We start from the raw sequence: 24,380 nt of genomic DNA, 5'->3' as shown, positions 1-24,380 counted from the left end.
TGGCGACCGATCCAGCAGCCGAGGCGGCGGCGACACTACCGACAGGGCTGTTCTGGGTCGGGGCCTCGGGCTGGGCATGCTCGTGGTGGTGGTGGCGCCAGTGAGCCGCGACGCGCGGGCGCGATCGGCGGCGGCGCGCAAGGACGAAGACGCGCTCGCGCTGGCGCTCGATCATCAGCTCGTCGAGCCAGCCGTGGCTGAAGACGCCGGCGGCCTGCTCCTCGGTGTGGAAGGGACGCGAGGCGGAGCGGTTCGACTCGCCGATGGACATGCCGCGGGGGGTGACGCTGAAGGTGAGGTCTTCGCGGCGAGGGGTTTCGGGCGGGGCGATCGGCGAAGAGGCGACGTCTACGGCGGTAACAGACGCTTGATCGTCTGGGCCGGGCGAGGCGGGACGGGCGCCGGCGTCGGCGCTGGAGGCGTGAGAACGGATGGAGTCCATTGTCACGGGCACGAAAGCTGGTTGACTGATTGCTGGAGTAAAGAGTTAGGTTCAGCTTCTTAATTGATTTTTTGAAAAGAAATAATTGAAGCGAAGAGAAGAGAAGGGGAGGGGAATTGACTGACCTAAAGCAATGAATTTGTATTGAGAGTATTTGGCGGAAACACCCCAGTGAGGATTCTGGAGGAACGTTGGGTAGCGGGAGAACGAGAAGATTAATAAATTGAGATAGATGTGAGAGGTTTAATTGAAAAAAGAAGTGATTAAATTGATCCGTAATTCAAGTGTTCATCGAATAACGACCTAGAATTGTTGAAGATACCCTCTGGAGAGCGAGGGTAAGCGTACAAAGATTCTTCTGCGATGAACAAGTATGTGTTGTGCGGATCAAGTGAGCACTTCGATGTAATGATCAAAGTAAGAAAAAAAGACGTTATTCTATGAACGCAATCACTTGTTGATAAATAGACCGCATTGCTCGGGTGCCTAAGGCAGCCAGCTTGAGGTAGCGAGCCTGAGGAAGCAAGTTTCGACGTCGGGTACAAGGTACCTATTTCGCCGTGGCCATGTCTCTATAAGACTGGGTGGTTTTTGAGATGGATCAGGTCCCGAAGAAATAAGCTCAACGGCGGTAATTTTCTATATTTATTGTCATTTTCTGTTGGATGCCTCAGGTTAGTGGTGTAGTTACGTGCCTTGTACCGCTCGTCTACAGCACCCACTCCACAGTGAATTCCTATATACGCTCAAGTTGGCCTTGAGATCTATATATATCTCTTTTCAACATCACTTACCATCTGTTGAAATCGACAAACATGCGCATTACTTCACTACTTCACATTGGCATACAAAGACTCGACAACAGACAGTTTCCCGATTCGGCTATTCTCACGGCACCGGATCGGCCCCGCTTTCTATGATATTGAAGATCAAATGGGGCCGGTTGCCCGGCTCCGAGTCCCACAAAGTACGGTACATATACCTAAGTACTTTGATGCTCAATGTTAGATACATCCATGGATAGTATTTATATCTAGGAGATAGGTATGTTTTCGTTACAATGGATAACAAATCATACGTAGAAGGGTGATTTTCAAGTGAATTATCAACTGCCTATGAACTCCTTGAAACGGTATCCATCCACCTCATACTAGCATTGCTTTACGCTCAAAATGTCTCGATACCCACTTATATACCTACTGATATTTATACATTGGGGTATCCTCTTAATAACGAAGGGTTTAGATATTTTACTACTACGCCTAGCCATGTGTGTATCGTTACATACCACCCGATTTTGTCCTCCAATCCCCCATTCATTAAGGGAATATGTCGCATTACTTCAAAGAAGGAGAGTATCCAAACCTATAACGATTGACCAACCCATAGCCATATCTTTAGAACCAATCAATACCCACAGATCTTGCCTACCCGAGCTTTAAACGTACCCTACGCCCCATCAAAACCCCAGAGCTAGGTCAACCTTGCCACGAATCTGATCTATATCAATGGTTAGCTATTAGTCCAATATACATTCGGAAACAGGAAATTCAAAGTTACCTCTCATTCCCCCTAAAGCTTCGAAAGATGTGGCGTAGTTTTCAAGGGTCACTAGTATGGAAACTAGTCCTTGTTGAAGACGATCACGAAGGTTGTCGACAAGAGGACTTGCTTCGCCAACCACGGTCGGATACCTCGACTCTGTTCTATCCTTGACCATGAGCAAGGCATAGCTACATTGCATTGCACAACAGGCAAACGAGGGCATTGTTCTCGGTGTGATCAGAGAGGAATTCGGCCCTATGTAGCAGGGCGTATCGCAAAGCAACCCACTGGGGTTCGGGTAAGGCAGTGAATCAAACGCCTGGGCGATATTCAAGGCAGATTTCAGGCAAATCTTGGATGATTGGTGTGTGGTGAATGGGAACTGAAGGGACACTGGCGCAGGCTGATAGGTAAAAGTGCAACAGTCTGCGTTAGGTGTGGATCGACTGGAGAGAGTGGGCGACACTGATCCCACAGATTGGCTAGAGTGGGCGGACGGAGTCCCGCTCATCGTCGTAGTGCAACATGATTGAAGTTGCACCACGTCGGGACTTTCGGCGACTTCTTTTTCGTTTGTGCTCTTTAGATCGCAGTGTTTTACAGAAAACACGGCGAGGTCAAAGAAAGCGCAGTAGCGATGCACTTTGATTCGAGCACTAGAACATATGTCAGCATAAATGTAGGACAAGCAGAGTGCCGGGAGTCGACTTTACCTGTTTAGCTTGATGCGCGAGATACACCGCAGCGACTGCGATAAAACAGACTCCCTCTTGTCAACTGGCTGCGTCAACGAAGAGTTCAGTACCCATGTCTCGGATTTGGTGATCAGAGGCTCCAAAAGGCGTTCAAGCTCTCTCATTCGGTTGAAAATACGCGTCATGTCTGCTTGATCTTTTCTAGCCTTATTGAATTCAATAACGAACTGGGTAGCTGCTAGAATAGCTTGTTGGGCCTGTACAAACAAGGGCCAGGCCTATTGATGATTAGAAACGAGGCATAAAATATGCGCAAAGTAGAATATCATACCTCTGTGTCCGCTTTGATAGTGGGATACTTGGCGGTAAAACTAGATGCAAACACCTCAAAAGTCGGTGGCTAATGAACATTAGCGAGCGCGCCCCATGCAATTGAAAGGTGAACTGAAGACCTACGATGTTGCTGACAATGGATCCCTGACAAACACAAATGTAAGTCATCCACCAGGCGCGACGTCGCGCCTCAGAATATTCATCTTCTACGTCGTTGCGCGTATGGAGCGATAGAGACATTGCAGCCACCAAAGCTGCGCCAGTCCTCGCTCTCATCTTCTTCAAGTTCCCACGCTGCGCATATTCATAGACGCTAAGAAGATTGAGGGCGATGATACTTTCTAATTCAAGAGGAACCTGTGAGTGAAACTTTTCTCGGAAAATCTCCTCATCGGAATCATCCAGGGCCTTTGGCGGCTCAACAGAGGATTCAGGCCTCTCGGACTCGATCTCGATACTTTCCAACGCTGCCTTTGCGAGAAATTGCGAGTATGTGCGCCTCCAACGGACTGATTCTGCATCAAGTGGATTGGTGTCCTGAGGGCATGGTATAAGAGCCAGGATTGAGGAGACGGCCAGACTGATGGCCGAAGATGGCTCCTCAAACTTGTCTCTCTGAGTTTCGAGAAGAGGCATAACTTGATCAACTACTGGTGTCGTTTCTGGTGGTGGCAGGATAGGGAAATAAGGATGAATCCAGATATAATACGCGTTCAATCTAAGGTTGGGTTAGTCGAGCAGGTTCAGGATTTACAAGACGAGACAACTCACATAGCCCGGTCGTTGCCGCCATAAGTCCTAACCATCGGGATTTTGATATCACGAGCAGTATTCATCATTGCATCTTGAAATAGATTGTCATATATAGCATCACTGTCCCTCCATATATCAGCTAGAGGCTTGAGGCCAGCCCCAGGGTCGATATAATTCTCGAGTAGAAGCGCTAACCCTGAGTCAGCAATGATACATCCGGGAATCGGCCGGTCAGCTTTACTCACAGTCCTGTGGGAGTTCCTCTTGCTGAAAAGGTAGCGAGAGGGCGACATCTTGATAGTCCGAAAGCGGTCGAGACTTCTTGCGGATACGAGGTCCCCCTCGCCTACTAGGTTTATAAACGCACTCGCGATCTTTGGTTACGCACTGAAGAAAGGTTAGAATAGTTAGAAAGCGACTCGGGGTTGTTTATTAGATGCGAGGGATGAAATAAACGTCTGGTAGAGCGTACACTTGCGCACGGATGCTCACCGTTGCATCTCGTCCTTGAGGCACGACTTTGGCATCTCGTTAGCATGAACAGTCATCAATCATGTTCGCTAGCTGCCTAGGTAGGTATTGGCGCGATGGCACAATCCCGATCTTTGCGACTTGCGACATGCGGCTTGCGGCTTGCGACGTACCATGATAGACAGGCATTCTTAACAGGAGGGACCGCAAACTTCTTCCGAGGCGCCGAAGGTTGAACGGATAATCTCTGCGCCCCATTTTGACCGTCTCCCTCTGACATCGTCATGGTGTTTGGTGTTTGGTGATTGAATCAACATATAATTATCTAGGGTACCTAACGGTGAGGTGCTATTGTAAGGTAGGTAGATCTGTAATTAGGCCTATCTGTAATAAGATAGGCCGTTCCACGAGTCGTTAGGTAATTAGATTTAAGAGACTAGGTGGAAAAACAAGGCATAGCGGCTCGCGGGGGAGGGTCCCTTAATTTCTTTTTCTTTTTTTTCTTCTGTTACTTTCTTTTTCTTCTTTCTTTTCCCTTTTTTGCCCTTCTTCCCCTTTTTCGATCTCTGAAGATTGTAGGCGGTGGAGATCAGAAAAATGATCAAGCAATAGAAAGACTCCCGATTGACCGGATCATACGGATTCGTGACTCTGGGGGGCTTTTAATTCAGCTGAGAGCGGGGTAAAAAGACACTGTAGGTATTATAGCTAGCTCTCTATTTGAGAGCCGGCATATATGTGTATGTGTGGTAGATATGTAGTAGTAGATAGATATCTAGATCAATAAAAACTAGGCTTGGGGAAAGAAAAAAGGAAAATCTTCTATGTTAGGTATGATGCGGTTCGAATGGGGGGTTTAAGAATGAAGGCGTCGAATTGGGTGGTAGGTGACTAGACACGTTGAACGAGTCAGCTTCCTTGACATATTATTGGACATTTAAAGATGAAGGGGGTGGGAAGCATGTGGGAAATAGTAGTGGGAAAGCGTGGAAAGCGTGGAAAGCATCATGAGACATTTGCATTGAACTTTCCCCGATAAGATCTTTCGTCTTTCGAGACTTTCTAAGATAAGAAGGGGGTTAATTAACCAGGGGGATCACTAAGCAAGGGGGGTCCTGATTGCCTTGTAGTACTACCTACAGTAACCTGCAGTAACCTACATACATAGTACCTACTATGTAGGTTAGGGTACTACCTATAACATTTAACGTTCAATGTTGTGCAGCTGATTGATCATTGATACAATTTGATAGGGCCTAAATCCATGTACCTAGCTACATATGTAGTACTTACCTGCAGGTGGCAGTGTTTTAGGTATTGTATTGTACCTAGTTACTAAGTATAGGTATACCTGGGTAGGTACAGTTAAGTAGCGTAGTAGCATCCAGCCCCGCGGATACGCTAAACAACAGTTCACTTAAAGAACCTACTGGATATACATACTACTAACCTTGAATGTATGACATTGTATGTAGGCCGATAGGGTACTTACATACCTGATCCCGGCCCGCTCCGCTTAAAGGCCTCAAATCCACTCTTTGTATCTCAATGCTAGGTTTATGTGGTTTATGTGGTTTATGTATGTGCCTAGGCACTCTCTCCTCACTCTCTCCTTTAAATACTACTCCAACATTGAATACACTACCTACCTAGGTATAGCCACGCAATCACTTTCTTCAGCTTTGATCGCCATCTATGTGTCTACTTACATCTACTGCCAAGTGTACTTACTATACGTATACAATTAACATGTAGGTCAAGCACCCAGTAGACATGCCTCCACCATTCGCCGAATCCCTTTCCCGATGCTTTACCTCTTCTAGCACATCATATCCGGCCCTCTTCCGCATTCGAGATCCGTTACACGTTTCTGTAAGCCGGCCTTTTTTCAACGATACTATATGTAATCAGCGCCGCTTCTGCACTCCCTTATCATCGAATGCCTCTCATTGGGTAATCTACCATCACGTCATGTATGTCCGTTCTCGTACGTTCCGCGGATATAAAAGATCCTATGTCGGCGGCGAGTTAGAAGACAAACTTCCGCTGAGGGTGCACAATTCACTCGCTCACTCACCACCATTTACCCTCCCCCCCGGCGATGCTCGATGCTTAGGAGCTGGCCGCGCAAGGGAAAGACCCAGGACGGTGAGAAAAGCCAATCATGACGGCCGATAAAGGTAGGCCCTTTTTGACCAACGAAAAGCCTCTAAATAACGCCATAGTCCGAGCCCATCAAACTACTACTACATACCTACATAAGGTACCTAGTACTAGGTCATCATTAAGTCGCGGTGTCCCCCTATCTTGTACCCAGTATTTGACCCTCCTACATACATAGCACCTACAGCATCAAAGCGCTGGACAACGTAGCACCAGGTCCTACATACATCTATTGTCAGCACTACTACTTACAAGGTAGGTAGGTAAGGAGGGAGGTCAAATTTTTCTCTTATCACGTCGCTCTGCAAATGCACATCACTACAATTGTATAGAATATCGTACGATGGGTGAATGCAGTAAATTATCAAAATAATTCGGCACAAAAAGAATCCCTGGATCGTGCTATAAATGTCCTCCCCTTGCCTGACGAAATCGGATATGGTCGACAGCAACACCCCTGATGATATATGAGCCGCGTGTTGGTGTCCCATTAGTTGCCAATATATCGATCTATCGGCACCAGGCTAGGTAGGTATGTAGGTATATAGGTATATATCTCTATGGTTCTGTGGCTCACCAGTCCCTCTATTGATTTAATACGGACGTCGCTTGCCACCACTATCCCATCGGTGGATTTCACGATCGATCTCATGACTGAGCTCTGCCAACGGGCGGCCAAGGCTTGGTGTTTCGGACAACCCGGACTGCCCAGACAGCCGGCTAACCGAGGATGGCAACCGACCGCCAACGGCAACCCTCCTCGCATCTTCCCACGAAGTGTCTACAGCCAGGGACTTGTCAGATCTCGTTCGTTGTGATCTAGACATATTGTTAGCTGTGTGCTCTTCTCGAAGTCCACCTACATGCTCGACCGATTCGGCACTATGATGTGACGTACATGGTGATGGTTGCTGGTGCTGGGACGTAGGCGCGGCAGGAAGATGATCAGGGTTCTCGAAGGGCGCACGCGGTGCCTCCCGGCCCCGTTCAAAGGTCGTTACGTGGCGCTGCGGTATGGGCCCCGGGCCCGCGTTTTCGAATTGGGGTTGCTTGAATTTCTTTTGGTCAGCATCTCTCAAGACGTCGCTGGTCCAAAGAAGAGGGCCATCATCATCTCACCATCTCCAAATCGCTTGTCGCCTTCTTCTTCTTGATCTTCATCTTTCCCAGGAACACCGAAGGCAGAATCTTGTGAAAGAAGGGCGTCACTGCCAACAGGCAAGTCTGGATCCAGAGAACCATAGAAGCCTCCATGGCGAGCAATCCCAGATGGAACGTCACGGCCTTGGCGTCCTCGGGTGTGGCGGCCGAGCTGGTGGCGAAGAGAACGATCCAGCCGATGGCGAGCACGATCTCGGCGATGACGAGCCATATCGCGTACTGGTGGCGGAGGTAGAGGGCGAGGATGCTCCAGCCGCCGGAGAGAACGCCCATGGCGACCGCGAAGAAGAGGAGCCAGGGGGCGGGCGCGGACATGGTGAAGACATAGAATATCAGTGTCGCGGCAGCGCAGACGCACTGCGAGGAGCGGAGGATCGTGATGAGCGAGTTGCTGTCGTACCCGGATGGCTTGTCTCGGCCGTCTAGTTTGGAGTCTATGGTCCAAGTTATGTCCCGGGGGCTCTTGAACCAGGTGCTGGAAGAAAAACGCCCCCTACCCTTCTTCGGCCTGGTCGCCTCTGGAAACACTGCGGGCGATTCCATGAAGTACGAAGTACCGGGCTGGCCCGCTTGCATTCGCGGATCGGCCATGTTAGATGCTTTAGAGGAATCTTGTGGTGAGTATCGGGAGAGTACTGTGTAATGTCAAGGTGCCGAGGAAATGTAGAAGGTACGGGGGTGTTGGGAGATGTTTTATAAAGCGCGTATGTTCTTTAGCCTTCATATCATCGAATATGAATATCTAGCCTACAAACTTGCAGAAGGCACATCATAAAGAGTGATACACCTATTTAACCCTCTCGCCATGAGAGAGGTACTACCACTGTTATGAAGGGTCTCTCACGAAGTAATTCATGGTGTGCTGTAGTTGATGATACAGTCACGGATGCTTTGAACTTTCTGTTGTCACTAGGCTAAGTCCTGGACAGTTTTTGCAAATCAAAACCCAAGTTACCATAGTCAGCACCACATTGTCATTATATCATTGAAGTTGGTGTGAAATGTCCAACAAACGGATTTGAGGTTAGCATCACAGTCAAGTTTGCCCCTATTATGGTGAAGGTAGGTACCTAGGTGCCCAACTATTTTTAACGATCCTGTTACAGTCATTATCCCAGTGCCCCTATTAGGATCAGAATCTAAATGCACAAAGTCAAGAATTATGAAGACAGCTAACAAATGTAGGTACTGATCAAGCAAGCAAGCAACCTAACCTACCTAGGTAATAGCGATTCACGCACCATGTCGAAGACCGCTCAGCGCCACATGGGACTAACCTAACTAGGTGATTTCTATCGCTAGTGACTTAAAAAACACCATCCATTATATGTGTAGTATCTACTGAAGGAGTGATAACAAAGCCTTACGGTTGTCAATGATTTCTACTGGTAGTCACGTACCGAGTAGTTGAGTGTGCTCGGGATACCTAGTATCTACTTACTCAGTACTAGGTAGGGGCAGTAAATATATGTAGGCATGAAATAGGCTAAGTAAAGGGGGCGCGATGACCATTCACGTGCGCCTCTGTCCGTTACACTACTTCTAATATTATGGTAGTTAGTATGGCAAGATCTTCTATCCTACCGATTATGCCTCGCTGCAACCCTTTCCCTCCCAACTCTACCAAATAGTCAACGTCGTCGCATCAATGCTGCAGTCAACCATCAGGTGGTCGAAATCCCAAAAGGGAAAGGGAGGGATAGGAAGGATCACCGAACGGGCTATGGGTTGTTGCGCTGATGTGTAGAATATGCATGCAACCTTCTTGATCGGCTGGGAAGATGGGTTGCACAGAGTCTGGCAGTTCTGATGAGATGACCCTGACAGACATGGCTGGAATCGTTGAAATGATAATACGTTGCCTGGTCTTATACATACCTGGCTATAGTACCAATATCTGATGGCCCTGATTCGGGTAGATTAGATAACATATCTTACATACATCGTTGCCATAGGTGTGTAAGTCCCGGTTTCTTGGATGTTGCAATCAGAAAGAAAAGATTGAAAACATTAATTAAGAATTAATTATTAAGAATTAAATATTGAGTTAGAAATATGCAAAAATTGAAGCTGGATTATGATGTAATAGGACCTGACTTGGGAGTTTAAAAATACCCGCATCTGACTTTTCTAACTTTTTAACCCACTTTCCCCACAGAATCGACCTCGGTCGAAAATAGTATGATTCGGGTTAATTGCACGCAGGGCGGGATATAGGAATAAAATGCCTTCAGATGGGGTTTTTTCCGGTAATTGTCGGCTATTTAAATGAATAATACCCTGACGCCATCAGCACACATGTGCCAAAACCGCTGTAGAGTATCGTTAGCTTAACGTTTTAAGTGAATATCTAGGGTATTTTCCTCATTGTCGCCTTTTGGTTGTGATTCTAGTACCTACATACAACTTGCATCCATACCTAGAAAAACATTTCCTTTTTGCGCCTTCGCAAGTCATCTTCTCTTGGATATTCTGTACATACAATTCCCTACCTAACTACCCCCGTTTTCTTCTCATTTTTTTTTTAAATACCTAGATATCGATACCTTATGATGCAGTTCCCCCTTTTGGTTTGCTGTCGTTTATGAAATAAGGAACCTATCTGATCTGATACACACACAATAATGCGACCCTACTCTTCTTGTACCCCTCCCGTGCGACTTCTGTCTACCCGGACCATCGTAAGACTCGAGACACGGCGTCGCATATGCACCCGATGCTTTAATAGAACAAGGGCTTTCGAAAGACAACGAATACTATCCCGATCGTCCCAGTCAGCAGTGGGTCGCTGGTCCTCGCCTGCTGTCTCGCCACGACCCGCTTTCCCCCCCAGTGGATTCAGACAACTTGCGACGGTTGTGACAACCACTGCAGACGAGGGTAAGCGAACCAACATCATACATGTATGCAGGCTTCCGTTTCTAAACCTCTAGCACAGTCCAAGTACCCGACAACCATGGCCCGATCCAAGAATACGATCGCCGAGTGAAAGCCGGGCGCCTCCGAGAGGACCAGCACCAACGAGGGATTATCCAAAACCTGCAAAGTCTGCACGACGATTTGGTCAAGTACCAAGCACCTCCCGTAGTGCATCCGAACCTCGACTCCCTAAAACCTGCCAAATCGTTATTTTCCTGGTTCGGCCCCAAGTTAGGGAACTCGGCTGTGAAGGGCATTCCGGATACCCTACCACGTGGGCTCTATCTCTACGGCGATGTCGGCAGTGGGAAGACGATGCTAATGGATCTCCTGTATGATACGCTGCCCAGTTCCGTTCAGTCCAAGACGAGAATCCATTTCCATAATTTTATGCAGGATGTGCACAAGAGACTGCATCAAATGAAGATGGCCCATGGGAACGATGTAGATGCGATCCCGTTCGTAGCCGCAGATATTGCGGAGCAGGCCAATGTACTATGTTTCGACGAGTTCCAGTGTACCGATGTGGCAGATGCGATGATCTTGCGGAGACTCTTGGAGTCTCTCATGTCCCACGGTGTCGTGCTCGTCACAACCTCGAACAGACATCCAGACGAGCTCTACAAAAACGGGATACAGCGCGAGTCTTTTATACCGGCGATCCATCTTCTCAAGTCGCGGCTCCATGTTATCAACCTCAACTCGCCCACAGATTACCGAAAGATCCCCAGACCACCATCTGGGGTATACCACACACCGCTGGATAGCCACGCGGCATCGCACATCCAAAAGTGGCTCCGTTTTCTCGGAGATCCAGACGTTACAGAGCCTCACTCAGAAACCCAGAAGGTGTGGGGCCGCGAAATCCACGTTCCAAGGGTCAGTGGTCGCTGTGCATGGTTCACGTTCCAGGAACTGATCGGCCGTGCTACGGGTGCTGCCGACTACATCGAGCTAATGCGCTGTTATGATGCCTTTATAATCTCCGATATCCCAGGAATGACTTTTCGTGAGCGAGATCTGGCGAGACGATTCATCACATTTATTGATGCTGTTTATGAATCCCGGGCCAAGCTCGTCCTAACCACGGCCGTTCCACTAACGCAACTGTTCATTTCGCCCCAAGAACTCCGGGAGCCCCTGAAAAAGGATGGGAAAGCTGTAGACAAGGAGATGGACGAGTCCTTCAGTCATAATATGCAGCATATGCTGGAGGACATTGGCAGTAATACTGACCAGTTGAAGAACTCGAGTCTCTTCTCCGGTGAAGAGGAACGGTTCGCTTTCGCCCGAGCACTATCACGACTGAGTGAGATGTCTAGTAAAGAATGGGTCGAGCGTGGTATGGGCTTGGAAGAACAAGGAGGAAAGAACGAAAGAGATGGTTGGGTGAAAGCCAGAAGTCGACAGATGGAGGACAGTATGTGACACAACACGAGACATGATGATTCCCTAATTCCTTTAATTTTTTCAAAAGAAGAATTTCTCTTTTTAATAATTATAGGCTAGCATGGTTGGCGTTTCTCCCTGGCTTTCGTCGATTAATAAGAACAGGATACATTGAGCGGTGCGAGGTTACAGCGTCGTTGATAGACAACATTTTGTTGTACGTTGGGTATAGATCCATCCCTGGATGTTTACCGTATATAAATTAGATTACGACAGACATCATACATGCGAGTAGTAGTTTGAACAGCGCTACTTGCTATTGATATGTTATTCGGACTTGGTCGAAGTTCTGGCGTGTGATTCACGTGTGTCATGATTCATAATGATGGCTTTCTTTCCCTGTCCCTTGACGCGTACAGTGGCACAATATGTCACGATGTTAAACACAAACTACATACGAGGTTAGTTCATCAAATGGACGATGGCCTTATGGTCGAAAGAGGCTCGCGTAATGTAATTCGCCGTTCTAGAGAAACTCCGAGCATATTACATACATATCACACACATGGCTCATGCATGTTTGATCTGTTACACTGCATTTACCACCTGTTGATTGCGCCGTACATGTAACCACATAAACATTGCACTACACTTATGTATGATCGCCTACAAGCGACAGATCATCGGTATGCCAATGGTCTGCACATGTGTGGCTGGTGCTTTTCTTTTTCTTTACCACGATGTAATTACAATACGTACCTTAGTAGGCAGGCACGTGGGAGCCTGAGTTACATAACCATCATCAAACTAATAGTCAACTGCTGCGAACTAGAGACTTGATACTATTAAAGGGTCCGTCTCCCTTTTCGTAGCGGTAGTTGGCCAGCCCAGACCCCTCCAGACCCTTCATTTGAAAATTTCCGACGCCCTACGAGATGTTGTTGTGGATTTTTCAGAAGTCTATTTTAAAACGCGGTAACCTAGGTATGTACCTCATATGTACATGAGATGAGGTTGAGATCGGATATGTACTATGTAATAGGGGTTCTGGGAATTCTGCCGTAATTGGATTTGAAAGCTTTAAATGTTACCCAATACTATCCTGGTTCGACTTAATATAGTCAGTCATGTGACCTTTGACATTATGAATAGGTCTGCTTGCACATTTTTGTTCGCGCAGTCCCATTTGGAACTTCAAAGTTTCTTCTTTTGTTATGATCATAATATTCGCAATAGTTAGTTTCATAAGCTCCATCATTCACAAATTCCTACAATACTACCTTAGGTACCTAACATCATTCCTGTGCCAAAAGGTTGGCGGAGAATTTCCTTGATAGTGTAGCAAACCCTTGAAGCGGCAATTTCTGACGTAGGATCTTGGCCCGATGGCAAATTTCGACCGCCGTAGGATGAGTAGTACAACACTTGTACAATGTGCATGCTGCATGGGGTACATGATTTGCACATGTTATATGTATTATGTCGTGCCCCTTGTTCAACATTCAACGGTTTATGCTTCTTACATTAGATATAGACTATGTACATAATAATAGTTACATATCTTACGAAAGGTTAGTTATGTATGTAGACAAAAGGCTTCAAGTTTCCTAGCAGTAATGATTTGCATATACACTACGCACTTGTCATCATTTACACTACAAATATTGATTTTGAGGTACCAGATGATAACATTGAAGGTTTTCGACACCGTTAAGAGTAAAGCGTCAAATGTCTATAATCTTACCTGCGTAACGACAGTTAATAAGTACATGCATATAACAATATGCACAACACAATCTGACCATTTTCAATCCTCATCAACGGCATCTGTCTCGGCCACGTGTGGGGGTGGCTTTTTTATCTTTAACGATGATGGCGTGGAGCACAGAGCCTCAACCCATTGTACATATCAGTATCACATGAGCAAGTATAAAAAGGAGACATACACTAATACTGAAGACTTTCATGTCTATTGAACATTAAACGCACCTTACTATTTGGGTATGATAGATTTGATGTGTAGTTCACGGATTGCGTAGGTAGCATTCAATCTTGTTAATCTTGTTCGTAGGTTGAAATTATGCATATAATGTAATGTATAGAGGTGCACACATGCAGGTGCATACTACATAGTTAATCCTAGGTAGTACATACATAACCTACTAGGGCCCCAGGGTATGTAGGAACAATGTTGGAACTCGTGCCTACCTAACTAGATAGTTATAGAGGCACATATAATATGCACTTATTATTCTAGTAACTACATGAACGTCATCATAATCAAAGATTAATCGCAATAATAGATGTGCATTGAGGAAGACTTATTGGATCCAGCAGAATTTGTCATGTTTCTAAATATATTGTAGAAGATTGGGTACTATGTCCTTACTAAAGCTCAAATATTAACTAAGTACACATGGCAGACTGTCAACCTTTAGCGAACATTGAAGGTAATGACATTGAAGCAATAGGGAGGTACGGTACTCTATCAGTGCAGCCATGCAACTCCTTTAGCATACCGCTACCCCTTGCTTGCCAATGCACCCTAAGATCTTTAAATTTTAGTGCCTCACGAACGATTGGTTCGTAACCAATCACGGGGAACCATCTGGGCTAGGTATGTGCAAGTCCTAGCAAGTACTATGTAGTACAGTTGCTCACTGCTTGTTGCAGTTATTGCAGCAACCGGGCCTACCTTCCCATGTCGGTATAGGTGGGGTGCAATCATTTGCGAGACCGTCGTTGCTTCCCTGGAAGTTTAGTTTAGCCCACCGAAACGAGATTCCGTCTTTTCTTTTCAGTGGAGTTCAACCCAGCTTCCTAACTCCTGCCAAATCTCCTCCACTCCTTCAAGTCTTGGGCCCTCGGGGCTAACACTCGCTAACACTCTTTTATTTCTCGTAGCCTACCTCTCTTTACTACCTCTTATCTCCACCTCCCCCTTCCTTCGTTTTTTACTGTCTCTGGGAAGAAAGAAAGATCACTGTACTTACCATAAGATCCATCGTAATGCTGAACGAAGGACGACACTCACAACACCCTACACTTCTTCAAGACCAATCCTTCGATAGCTACCAAGCCCATCACATGCGCCTCGGTCGTTTTTGTCATATTACCTACATTTAGGATGGGTACTCTTAGGAAAGCTCTCTCGTTGCTTCCTTTCATAAAACCTTCGAAATCCAAGTTCATCTACGATGAGTTACCTTCCCATGACTTAAGCCATACAAGTTCGCCCCTAGACGAGTCGCCGCCCATCATGTCGGAGGTCTGGCGCAAAGGTAAATCGACACCTCGTCGACGACTAGGATGCTTATTTCGGACCTCCCCTCGAAGACTGTTCATTATCACACTCACTGTATTCTTTACTCTTGTTCTTTTCATTGGTGGAAGTTTTCGCGCACGACGTTATTATGTTGAGAAGGCCGAGGAGACGGAGCGAATCCCGTATCATTGGGAGTTGTATCCCAGGTAAGACAGCATCACATCTTTGACACATGTCTTGGAAATGACATAAAAATAGATGGGGAATTCTAACATGTGCACCACAGACTGAATGGGTTCTACAATGGCATTCGCTCGCTTATTGATTACTCAGACTGGATCCCTGAGCAGCAAGCAACTACCAAGACAAGGCCGCAAATTCACAAGACTCCCACTTTCGACCCAATCACAGTTAATCCCTTCCCTGATTTCAACTCTGAAAAGTATCTCAAGGATCACCAACCTGTGCTGGAATGTTATGTGGATGAAAGTGAGAAACACCCCGCACCGGATATCTACGCCTACCCCGGTATACCAGATGGCATGACAGCTCCTTATTGGGGTTCGTACGAGAACCTTGGACTTGCAGCGGATAGATGTTGGGAACGTTTTGGGCGCTTTGGACCATACGGCTACAGCTACAGCCCCGCCGAAGGAGGACTTGGACTTTCCAACAATTCGGAACACACTGGAGCCGAGAAGATTCAAGAGAAGCTCACCAAGATCGACTATCGCAATGTGAACTGGGGCAAAGCGCAGAAGAAGTGTTTCGAGAAGAACTGGCAGCGATTCAAGTCCAACGCAACACAAGCTGATGAAAATTATGGCCTGAAGAAGGCAGTGAAGCGATCAGCTTATGTTTTGCGAACATGGACTGGTTACCAGTACACTGACATCCAGCTCTTATCCCTACGCGCCATGATCAACGAGCTCTCATTGAAATCTGGTGGAGAATACGATGTGCACCTTCTAGTCCATGTTAAGGATGATACTATACCAATCTTCGAGTCAGAGGAGATCTACAACCAAACCTTGAGGGAGAATGTTCCAGAGGAATTTTGGGGTATAACAACATTGTGGTCGGTTCCGCAAATGCGGGCGTTTTATCCTGGACCATTCCGCGACGAGGATAATGTTGAGAACCACTCGAAATCCGATATCTATGGCGTCTATCGAAGTGCTCATTTCGCTTTGCAATGGTTTTCGCAGCAACACCAGGAATACGACTTCGTTTGGAACTGGGAGATGGATATAAGATATACCGGTCACTACTATGAGTTTCATAATGGCGTTGCTACTTGGGCAGCTGAACAACCTCGGAAACTGTTATGGGAGCGAAGTTCCCGATTCTGGATTCCCGGCGTTCACGGTTCCTGGCCCAAATTCTCCCAACTTGTGGAACGTGAGACGAAAGAAAGGAACGAGCAGCCAGTTTGGGGACCTGTGGACTTCCCGACTGCCGGCGCTGGTAGGCCCTCGTCTCTTGAAAAGAACATACCCCCGACAAAGATTGAGGATGATGATTACCAATGGGGAGTGGGCGAAGATGCTGATCTAATCGTATTCAATCCGCTATTTGATCCGACGAAGACAAATTGGGTCTTCCGCAACGATGTCTCGGGATACAATACGTCGATTGAAACACCACCTCGCCGTGTAGCAATCATCACCGTGGCACGACTTTCCAGGGAGCTGCTGAACACCATGCACAATGAGACCTTCCAATTCCATCGCACTATGTTCCCGGAAATGTGGCCCCCAACTGTTGCTCTGCACCATGGATTTAAAGCTGTCTATGCACCTCATCCGGTTTATTTTGACCGAAAATGGCCGCTGAATATCATGGACAACACTTTCAACTATCCAACTGCGCCGCACGATAGTCCTTTTGGCTGGGGTGAACATAATATGCAGGGTGGCACCTTTTACTATAATGCGGGTTTCAGCGGTGCTGTCTGGCGGCGATGGTTTGGGGCAAAGGAGAATGGTGAAGGTGGAAAGAAGTTCGAGGAGAAGAACTCAGGTCGCATGTGCTTAAGAGCAATGCTTCACCATCCTATAAAATCCGAAGCCATCGAATAGGTGTTGTTGAGGGTTATGTGCATCTGATTTTGGCGTATGTGGCGTTGAAGGGGATGCCAAAGAATGGGTTCTAGGCTTTAGGTTTGACTTCAGAGAGAGAGAGAGAGGGTGTGTATGGGAGAGCATTTAGGTGTTTGCAGATTCGGCGTTTTTCCGTGTCAGATCCATGGCATCATAGCATTCGAGACTCGGATCCTCCGCATATGGCATCATGGGGGTTGATACCCGTTGATTTATGGCAATGAGGCATTTTCATCTTTATTACCCCTTTTCCCTCCCGCTAATAGGAAGACACACACATACATACTTACACATAGGCACCGAAGACCGACGCGGTTGACAGGCCTAGTGGATGACTGAGAAATGAGGGTTACATGGAATGATCAGGCCGGCGAGCCAAGAAGGTCCTGCTTGCACTGATCTATTGTGTATAAAGTAATATCTACGAAGAAGAAGTCAAAACGAATGTTAATACCCCAGATAGAACTCAAATGATGCTTTGTCGTTAATTTTCGACGACTTGCTTTGCCCGGTGAATGGACCCCTATTCGTGATTGGGCGCTTATGTGAAAGGAAAGTTGTACGTAATAATGTATTGGCGCTTATTGGCTTATCGAGGTAGGTTCCTGCGCTACGTAGATACATACATATGCCGATGTACTGGCATGTACTATGTAGCTACTGGCATGTAGTAAACGCGAGTCAGCTGCCGAGTTACGTCATTTCCACTACCCGATAAGGAAGATAGGCCGTGCTCCAGACATCCAGGGGTCCAGATTGGTCATCACCTGGACAATCAGGTGCTCCTGTTCCTGTCACTGTCCCTATTAGCTCCCGAGGTTCCTTCTACTTGTAGCACAACAAGCTATCATCATCAGCGTTCATCTCATCTTGCAACTCTTTCGCGAAATAGTCATCGATTCATCACTCTACTTGTCCTATTCCGGTTATTTTACGCCAACATAGGTTTGCAATCATGAAGGCCTCTCTTCTCGCACTCGTTCTGCCTGCGGCAGTGAGTGCTCGTTTCATCGAAGCAAATGAGGCCAATCGTGTCCTCCCCTATATGGACGCGCTCCTGGACGAGGCCAACACTCCCGAACAATATCTCATCGAGTTGTCTCCTGGCGAGACGACATGGGTGACTGAAGAGGAGAAGTGGGAGCTTCGCCGCGTAAGCTTATTCCCCCTATTTAGTAACGATGCAAGCCATGAATCATAGCCACTAATAGTATTACCGCACACAGAACGGAAGACAGTTCATGGACATCACTGAACATCGCGAGCTTGGCGCATTGCGGATCACCTCCAAGTCCACCCCCATCTTTCCCGAAAAGGTGCAACTTCAATCGGAGATTCACCCGATGCTTAAGAACCTCTCCAAGGACTTAATGAAAGAGCACCTCGAGAAGTTCACGAGCTTCCACACGCGTTACTACAAGTCGGACTACGGTCGCCAGTCTTCCGAGTGGCTCCTGAAGACGGTCCAAGATACTATTAAGGAGGCCGGCGCTGACAAGCATGGAGTCAAGGCCGAGCACTTCAAGCATTCGTGGGGCCAGAACTCTGTTATCGCCACGATCCCCGGGCAGTCGAAGTCGACCGTTGTTATCGGCGCCCACCAAGACTCGATCAACCTATGGTTGCCCTCTGTCCTACCTGCCCCTGGTGCTGATGACGATGGAAGTGGCACCGTCACCATCCTCGAGGCTTTCCGCATCCTCCTTTCTTCGGAACAAGTCGTCCAGGGCAACGCCTCGAACACAATCGAGTTCCACTGGTACAGCGCTGAGGAGGGTGGTCTTCTCGGAAGTCAGGCCATCTTCTCTGAGTACGAAAAGCAAGGCCGCGATGTTAAGGCTATGCTGCAACAGGACATGACGGGTTATGTCCAAGGAACCCTCGATGCCGGAAAGCCCGAGAGTGTCGGTGTGATCACGGACTTTGTCGACCCCAGCTTGACTTCTTTCATCAAGAAGGTCATCGAGGAGTACTGCGAGATCCCCTGGGTCGAGACCAAGTGTGGCTACGCCTGCTCCGACCACGCTTCTGCCTCTAAGGCTGGCTATCCCTCGGCCTTTGTGATCGAGTCGACCTTCGGCGACTCAGACCAGCACATCCACAACACTGATGACTTGATCAAGTACCTCTCCTTTGACCATATGCTTCAGCATGCGCGCATGACTCTGGCTCTCGTGTACGAGTTGGGATTTACCGAGTTTGAGAAGCTGAAGAACGCGTATAGAGAGGAAGAGCTATAGATGAGCCATGTTTCTCCGTCTATTGTATTCCCCCACATAACATGGAGTATATCGTTGTTACCTATGTAGGTATACAGCGTTTTGTTTTTTTTTTTTTTTTTTGGAGTTTTGAAGCATATATGTATAGTTGGACATTCTTGGGATGATACTAGATTGACTTGCTGAGTTTGGATAACGAATTCTTAACTTGCCTATATAGGTGCTAGAATAGAGATTAATTCCATATTTAGTTTCTGTTTACATTGATGTACTTGCTGCTGTTCTTGATGTACTAGTAGTACCATAGATATTGTAAGTACATGCATGTGTATGTCACTGGTACTTGGGAAATAGTACTTACCTACATCCTGGTAACCTACCTAGGTTAGGTAGACATCTAGAATCAATATCCGGATAAGGCGGCTCCAGGTGTTGCGTCATGGTGCCCGTACAATTACCCCAGTCTCTTTTTATCATTCAAAGTTAACTGCATTCGTCCTAGCCACTGCTGCCAGTTCCTCTCTGTCCCCCCTTATCCCTGCTCTCTCTATCCTCCAGAGGCTGACTTATTCGCAAGTCTTGGCATCATAGGCTGGCCGCTGTCTGCACGACTTGTTTCAAACCTTGAATTCTCAAGGAACAAGTCTAATATTGAAATACTAATTATAATAACAATAATAATTAATAATATGCAAAATCCCTCAAATATCTTGAGCTTAAACTTGTCATGGCTCATGACTTGGATGCTAGCTTGTTCGAAACCCGGATGATTTCTCTCCTCTTCTGCTAGTCCTGCGTATTATTGTCTTATTTTGAGGACATGAGCAGCAGTGTATACTACATACCATTTATCTACCATTACCTACCATAACCAGTTATGCCTGTGACTCAAGAATCCGATCTGCCATACGATTCGCCTTATAGAATTAGTAAACGCTTACGCGCTCTTTGCCAGCCATCCAAGACCGTCTCATCCGCTCTAGCTGAAGATCCCTCCTTGGCTCCTAGTGAAGCATGGAGGAAGCTCTTCGCTCACCATGAGTGTGAACGCCATTCCAAAGGGGAATTCCGCGAAATCGGGAAGGATTCTCTCCATCCTAATGATCTCGAGAGGGCCAAAGACTGCGGGAGATGGGGTCCGCAAGAACCCAGTGATTTATTCCTCCGAGTTAGTGTTGGAACGTTCCGTGTATTCTTTTAACACATACTAACTGTGCAAGATTTATCATGATGCGCTGTGTACATTGGAAGATGACCTCGCTTGCGGCATGGTGAGCCCTTCGCTGATGGGTACTAGCGGAACCATGCCCCTAACCATCATGTCCGTGTAAGTACGCATGCAACCACATTTTGGTAGCCAAGTCCTAACTCTCCATGGAGCATCCCTGACATCGTGAGACACATGTCCAACCTCATCGTTCGGGCCGAAAAGGAGGTGTTTCTTGCAACCAACTTCTGGCAGAACGGGGTCGCCTCTAAATACATCACAAATGCGATAAGAGAACTGTCACGCCGCGCTGGTGAACGAGGGGTCAAGATCGTGATAAAGATCATATATGATCGAGGAAGTCCGAAGCAGTTGTTCGAGCCTCACTGCCAGGTCCCCGAGACCGAGTATACAGGCGCGGCGGTCGGTCTGCCGTCTTCGCACGACATTCCAAATGTGGATCTGCAAGTCATAAACTACCATCGCGCGCTGCTAGGAACGTTCCATGCCAAATACATGATCGTGGACCGCAGTATAGCCGTCTTGCAAAGCAATAACATCCAGGACAATGACAACCTCGAGATGATGGTGCAACTGGAGGGCCCGGTCGTGGATTCCATGTATGACATGGCGCTCCTGAGCTGGCACAAACAATTTGAGCCACCACTGCCAAAACTTGATTCACCTGCGGCTGGGAATGTGAGCGGAAGCGTAAGTTTCGATGAGAGCCATGCTAGCATATTTAGTCCAGAAGGAGCCATCAATGGTTACACTGCGATAGTCGACGGCAATAAGATACCGAAAGGAAGGGCCTACGGTCTGGAAGCCCTTTGGGGGGGTCAACTAAAAAGGTGGTCAAGTCAAGATAGCAAATCAAATGCGTCAGACATTGGAAGTTCTGGTAATTCAAAGCCCCCGGTTAGCAATGATATAGTTACCAATGGAAATGGAAATGGAAACGGAAATGAGGATGATCATTCAGAACGCGATCTCGAAACCATGACACACACTCTTCCGGAACATACTACAGAGGACCCTCACTACGATGACACGCTTGCAGGAGAAGTTCAACGCGTCCAAGCATCTCTCATCCCCAAACCAGGCGAAACCAGTGTGCAAGCCGTGTCACGGCACCTCAACCACACCGTCAACAAAGGCTTCGAGGGTAACGCACCCCCATGTGATCCACGAGACGAGATGACACCGTACGTTCCGCACCCAGCACACGAACCCTTCCCCATGGCGCTTGTCTGCCGAGCACCATACGGCACCCCTAATCACGCTTCCGTGGCGAACCCACAGAATGCCGCTTGGCTGTCAGCGATGCGAAATGCGCGCGAGAGTGTCTTCATACAAACCCCGACTCTCAACGCAGAGCCTCTGATCCCAGCTATACTCGAGGCATGCGAACGAGGCGTTGACGTGTATTGTTATGTGTGTCTTGGGTATAACGACTCGGTAAGTTGTGTCTATTTACTTTTGCCAAGTATTGTCCATACCTGGGTACTATCACGCAGTCTCTTCATCATACATATGCCACATACCTGCCTACTTACCCGGTACCTATTTATACAGCCACAATACCCAACTAAACTAACATACTCACCACCCCCAACAGGGCGAAATGCTTCCCTTCCAAGGCGGCCACAACGAAGCCATCGCATCGCACCTCCACGCCTCCTTAACCAAGCCCGCGCGCCCTCACCTGCACTGGCACTGGTACACCTCCAAGGACCAGTCCGAGCCGCTCCCGGCCATCAAGAAGCTCCGCAGCTGTCACATCAAGCTTCTAGTCGCCGATGCCCGCGTCGCCGTCGTCGGCAACGGGAACCAGGACACCCAGAGTTGGTTCCACAGCCAAGAGGCCAACGTCCTCCTTGACCTGCCCCCCGCCGTCTGCCGCGCCTGGGTCGACGCCCTCCTCCGCCGCAACCAGAACACCCAATCCTACGGTGCCGTCGGCCCCGACGACGGTGTATGGAGGGACGCCCTGGGCGAGGAGGTACAGGGCGCCACTGGTGTTGACCCCGGTCACTTCGGTTGGGCGAAGGGCTTTCTGGGCGCTGTGAAGAGGGTTCAGGGTACTGGGGGGTTCTGAGGTCGTGTGGCGTATTGTGTTATTGGGGAGAAGAGGGAGAGAGAGAGGGAGGGAAGGAAAGGAGAGAGGGAGAGGATGGGCTATTATATACAGATGCGGTTGTGGATGGATGGATGGATTTGTTGTGGCTTATGTATCCTCATCTATCTACCTTACCTACCTGCCTACCTGAGTACCTGAGTACCTGAGTACCTAATTTGCCATTCTCCATCCACCACCTATTTAACCTAGGAGATGGTAGGCCACATAGGTACATACATAATATATCGTGTAACTCACATGCTTACATACCTAGGTTAGGTTAGGTTAATTGGTTGTTTGACTCATTCACCCATAACTATACCTATTGATCAGATTACGGCAGCGAAGGACCCCAGTTCGTAGAATATCTACTAATGGATGCACTAAGCTAGCTGAGATATAGTGACAAGCTCCCTGAGCCTTAGTAGACAGAGCACTATAAAGTTACTATCATAATTCATGGCTAATGGGCACTATAGGTACTCTAGGGCTATATTCCAGGAGGCTTGGCCAGTAAAGTATACCTAGTGCTTTAAAACCCCCCCAACAAAACCTTGAATTGAGGCCACGTCTTCGAATTTGCAGGACACATGTCCATAACTTAGTAACTGTTACATGCTGTGAGTACATAACTAGGTGCCTATAGGCGTTACTGTAGGAATCCACGTTGATACATGCATGATGGAGACATTGTTAGTACGAAGTACGCATATTGATGAACATTGATTGTATTGATAGCATGAATAGTAAGTCTACCTAGGTAAATACCCAGACTCCAGCACCCTCAAATCCTCAAACTCCCATCCATTTCCATCCTTCCACCTAGACCTGCCATATATGCCAAGTCCATCAGGTACCTACCCAAGGCTGTCATACTAGGTACTAGGTAACTACTATGTTGTGAAATATCAAGTATATAGCAGTCTCACTCGAGACAACGTCTCTGCATTAGCCGCATTGCGCGCCCAGACGACACCACGTGGAGGTTGCAGAGTCCGATTTCGTCATCCGTAGATGGCCAATCATATATCAAATAAATAGTAGAGGGGGGAGCGAGGGACATACCGCTATGGCAAGAAGCCGGACCAAAGGAATGTGATGGAAAAACAACGCTGGACCGACCAGGAAAAGCCAGAAGGTCGAGGGAAAAACAACACGCTACGGAAGTCGCTGTGGCCAGTAACCAAAAGGCAAAGAACGAGCAGTCGAAAACAAGTCGCTGGGGTCTGGAAAGTACAACGCTGAAAAGTGACAACGCTGAAAATGACATCGCTGAAAAGTGACAACGCTGGAAAGGACATCGCTGAAAAGTGACAACGCTGGAAAGGGACAACGCTGAAAAGTGACAACGCTGAAAACTTCCGTGGACGCTGGGGCAGGGGAAGACTAGAAAGCAAAACCAAATGAGAAGTAGAGAGCGAGTGACCTACATTCAAAGAAAAAGAAGGCAAGACAAACGAGGGACCTGGGTGAGTATAGACAAACGAAGGACTTGGGTTAGTGTAGGTAAACGAGGGACTTAGGTTAGTGTAGCGAGCGAGGAAAGCCAAACTGGCAACGACTGAACGGCAACCGAAGTAGGCCAGTGAAAACCAGA

At 47.5% G+C, this 24,380-nt stretch overlaps 7 protein-coding genes across 7 annotated transcripts; 4 read left to right on the top strand and 3 right to left on the bottom strand.

Annotated features, from left to right (window-relative positions):
* Positions 1-1,901: 1,901 nt before the first annotated feature.
* GGS25DRAFT_516972 (uncharacterized protein) lies at positions 1,902-4,525 on the bottom strand (the record flags this gene model as incomplete). Its single annotated transcript, XM_049263304.1, has 9 exons — positions 1,902-1,942; positions 2,003-2,643; positions 2,701-2,960; positions 3,014-3,082; positions 3,139-3,733; positions 3,787-3,958; positions 4,014-4,155; positions 4,241-4,286; positions 4,413-4,525. 9 exons carry the CDS (start codon positions 4,523-4,525, stop codon positions 1,902-1,904), a joined length of 2,079 nt encoding a protein of 692 aa, XP_049121456.1.
* A 2,664-nt stretch (positions 4,526-7,189) lies between these two features.
* GGS25DRAFT_34624 (uncharacterized protein) lies at positions 7,190-8,486 on the bottom strand. Its single transcript, XM_049258000.1, has 2 exons — positions 7,301-8,486; positions 7,190-7,221 (listed from the first exon to the last, which is right to left on the bottom strand). Exon 1 carries the CDS (start codon positions 8,152-8,154, stop codon positions 7,513-7,515), a length of 642 nt encoding a protein of 213 aa, XP_049121455.1. The 5' UTR covers positions 8,155-8,486; the 3' UTR covers positions 7,190-7,221; positions 7,301-7,512.
* A 1,400-nt stretch (positions 8,487-9,886) lies between these two features.
* Positions 9,887-12,207, top strand: GGS25DRAFT_470380 (AFG1-like ATPase-domain-containing protein). Its single transcript, XM_049259240.1, has 2 exons — positions 9,887-10,443; positions 10,502-12,207. Exons 1-2 carry the CDS (start codon positions 10,188-10,190, stop codon positions 11,908-11,910), a joined length of 1,665 nt encoding a protein of 554 aa, XP_049121454.1. The 5' UTR covers positions 9,887-10,187; the 3' UTR covers positions 11,911-12,207.
* A 2,396-nt stretch (positions 12,208-14,603) lies between these two features.
* GGS25DRAFT_470379 (uncharacterized protein) lies at positions 14,604-17,726 on the top strand. The gene is made up of 2 exons (XM_049259239.1): positions 14,604-15,342; positions 15,423-17,726. The coding sequence occupies exons 1-2, from the start codon at positions 14,999-15,001 to the stop codon at positions 17,215-17,217; spliced, it is 2,139 nt and encodes a 712-aa protein (XP_049121453.1). The 5' UTR covers positions 14,604-14,998; the 3' UTR covers positions 17,218-17,726.
* Positions 17,727-17,865: 139 nt separating this feature from the next.
* Positions 17,866-19,718, top strand: GGS25DRAFT_470378 (Zn-dependent exopeptidase). Its single transcript, XM_049259238.1, has 2 exons — positions 17,866-18,391; positions 18,465-19,718. The coding sequence occupies exons 1-2, from the start codon at positions 18,194-18,196 to the stop codon at positions 19,476-19,478; spliced, it is 1,212 nt and encodes a 403-aa protein (XP_049121452.1). The 5' UTR covers positions 17,866-18,193; the 3' UTR covers positions 19,479-19,718.
* A 275-nt stretch (positions 19,719-19,993) lies between these two features.
* GGS25DRAFT_470377 (uncharacterized protein) lies at positions 19,994-23,056 on the top strand. Its single transcript, XM_049259237.1, has 4 exons — positions 19,994-20,625; positions 20,678-20,784; positions 20,838-22,122; positions 22,283-23,056. The coding sequence occupies exons 1-4, from the start codon at positions 20,335-20,337 to the stop codon at positions 22,760-22,762; spliced, it is 2,163 nt and encodes a 720-aa protein (XP_049121451.1). The 5' UTR covers positions 19,994-20,334; the 3' UTR covers positions 22,763-23,056.
* A 737-nt stretch (positions 23,057-23,793) lies between these two features.
* GGS25DRAFT_470375 (uncharacterized protein) lies at positions 23,794-24,141 on the bottom strand. The gene has a single exon (XM_049259236.1). It carries the CDS (start codon positions 24,082-24,084, stop codon positions 23,851-23,853), a length of 234 nt encoding a protein of 77 aa, XP_049121450.1. The 5' UTR covers positions 24,085-24,141; the 3' UTR covers positions 23,794-23,850.
* Positions 24,142-24,380: the final 239 nt, after the last annotated feature.

This window comes from Hypoxylon fragiforme (genome assembly GCF_022984875.1).
Source record: "Hypoxylon fragiforme strain CBS 206.31 chromosome Unknown GGS25scaffold_1, whole genome shotgun sequence".
NCBI lineage: Eukaryota > Fungi > Ascomycota > Sordariomycetes > Xylariales > Hypoxylaceae > Hypoxylon > Hypoxylon fragiforme.
Note: the sequence above shows the minus strand (reverse complement) of the source record. Positions and strands in the feature narration are given on the sequence as shown.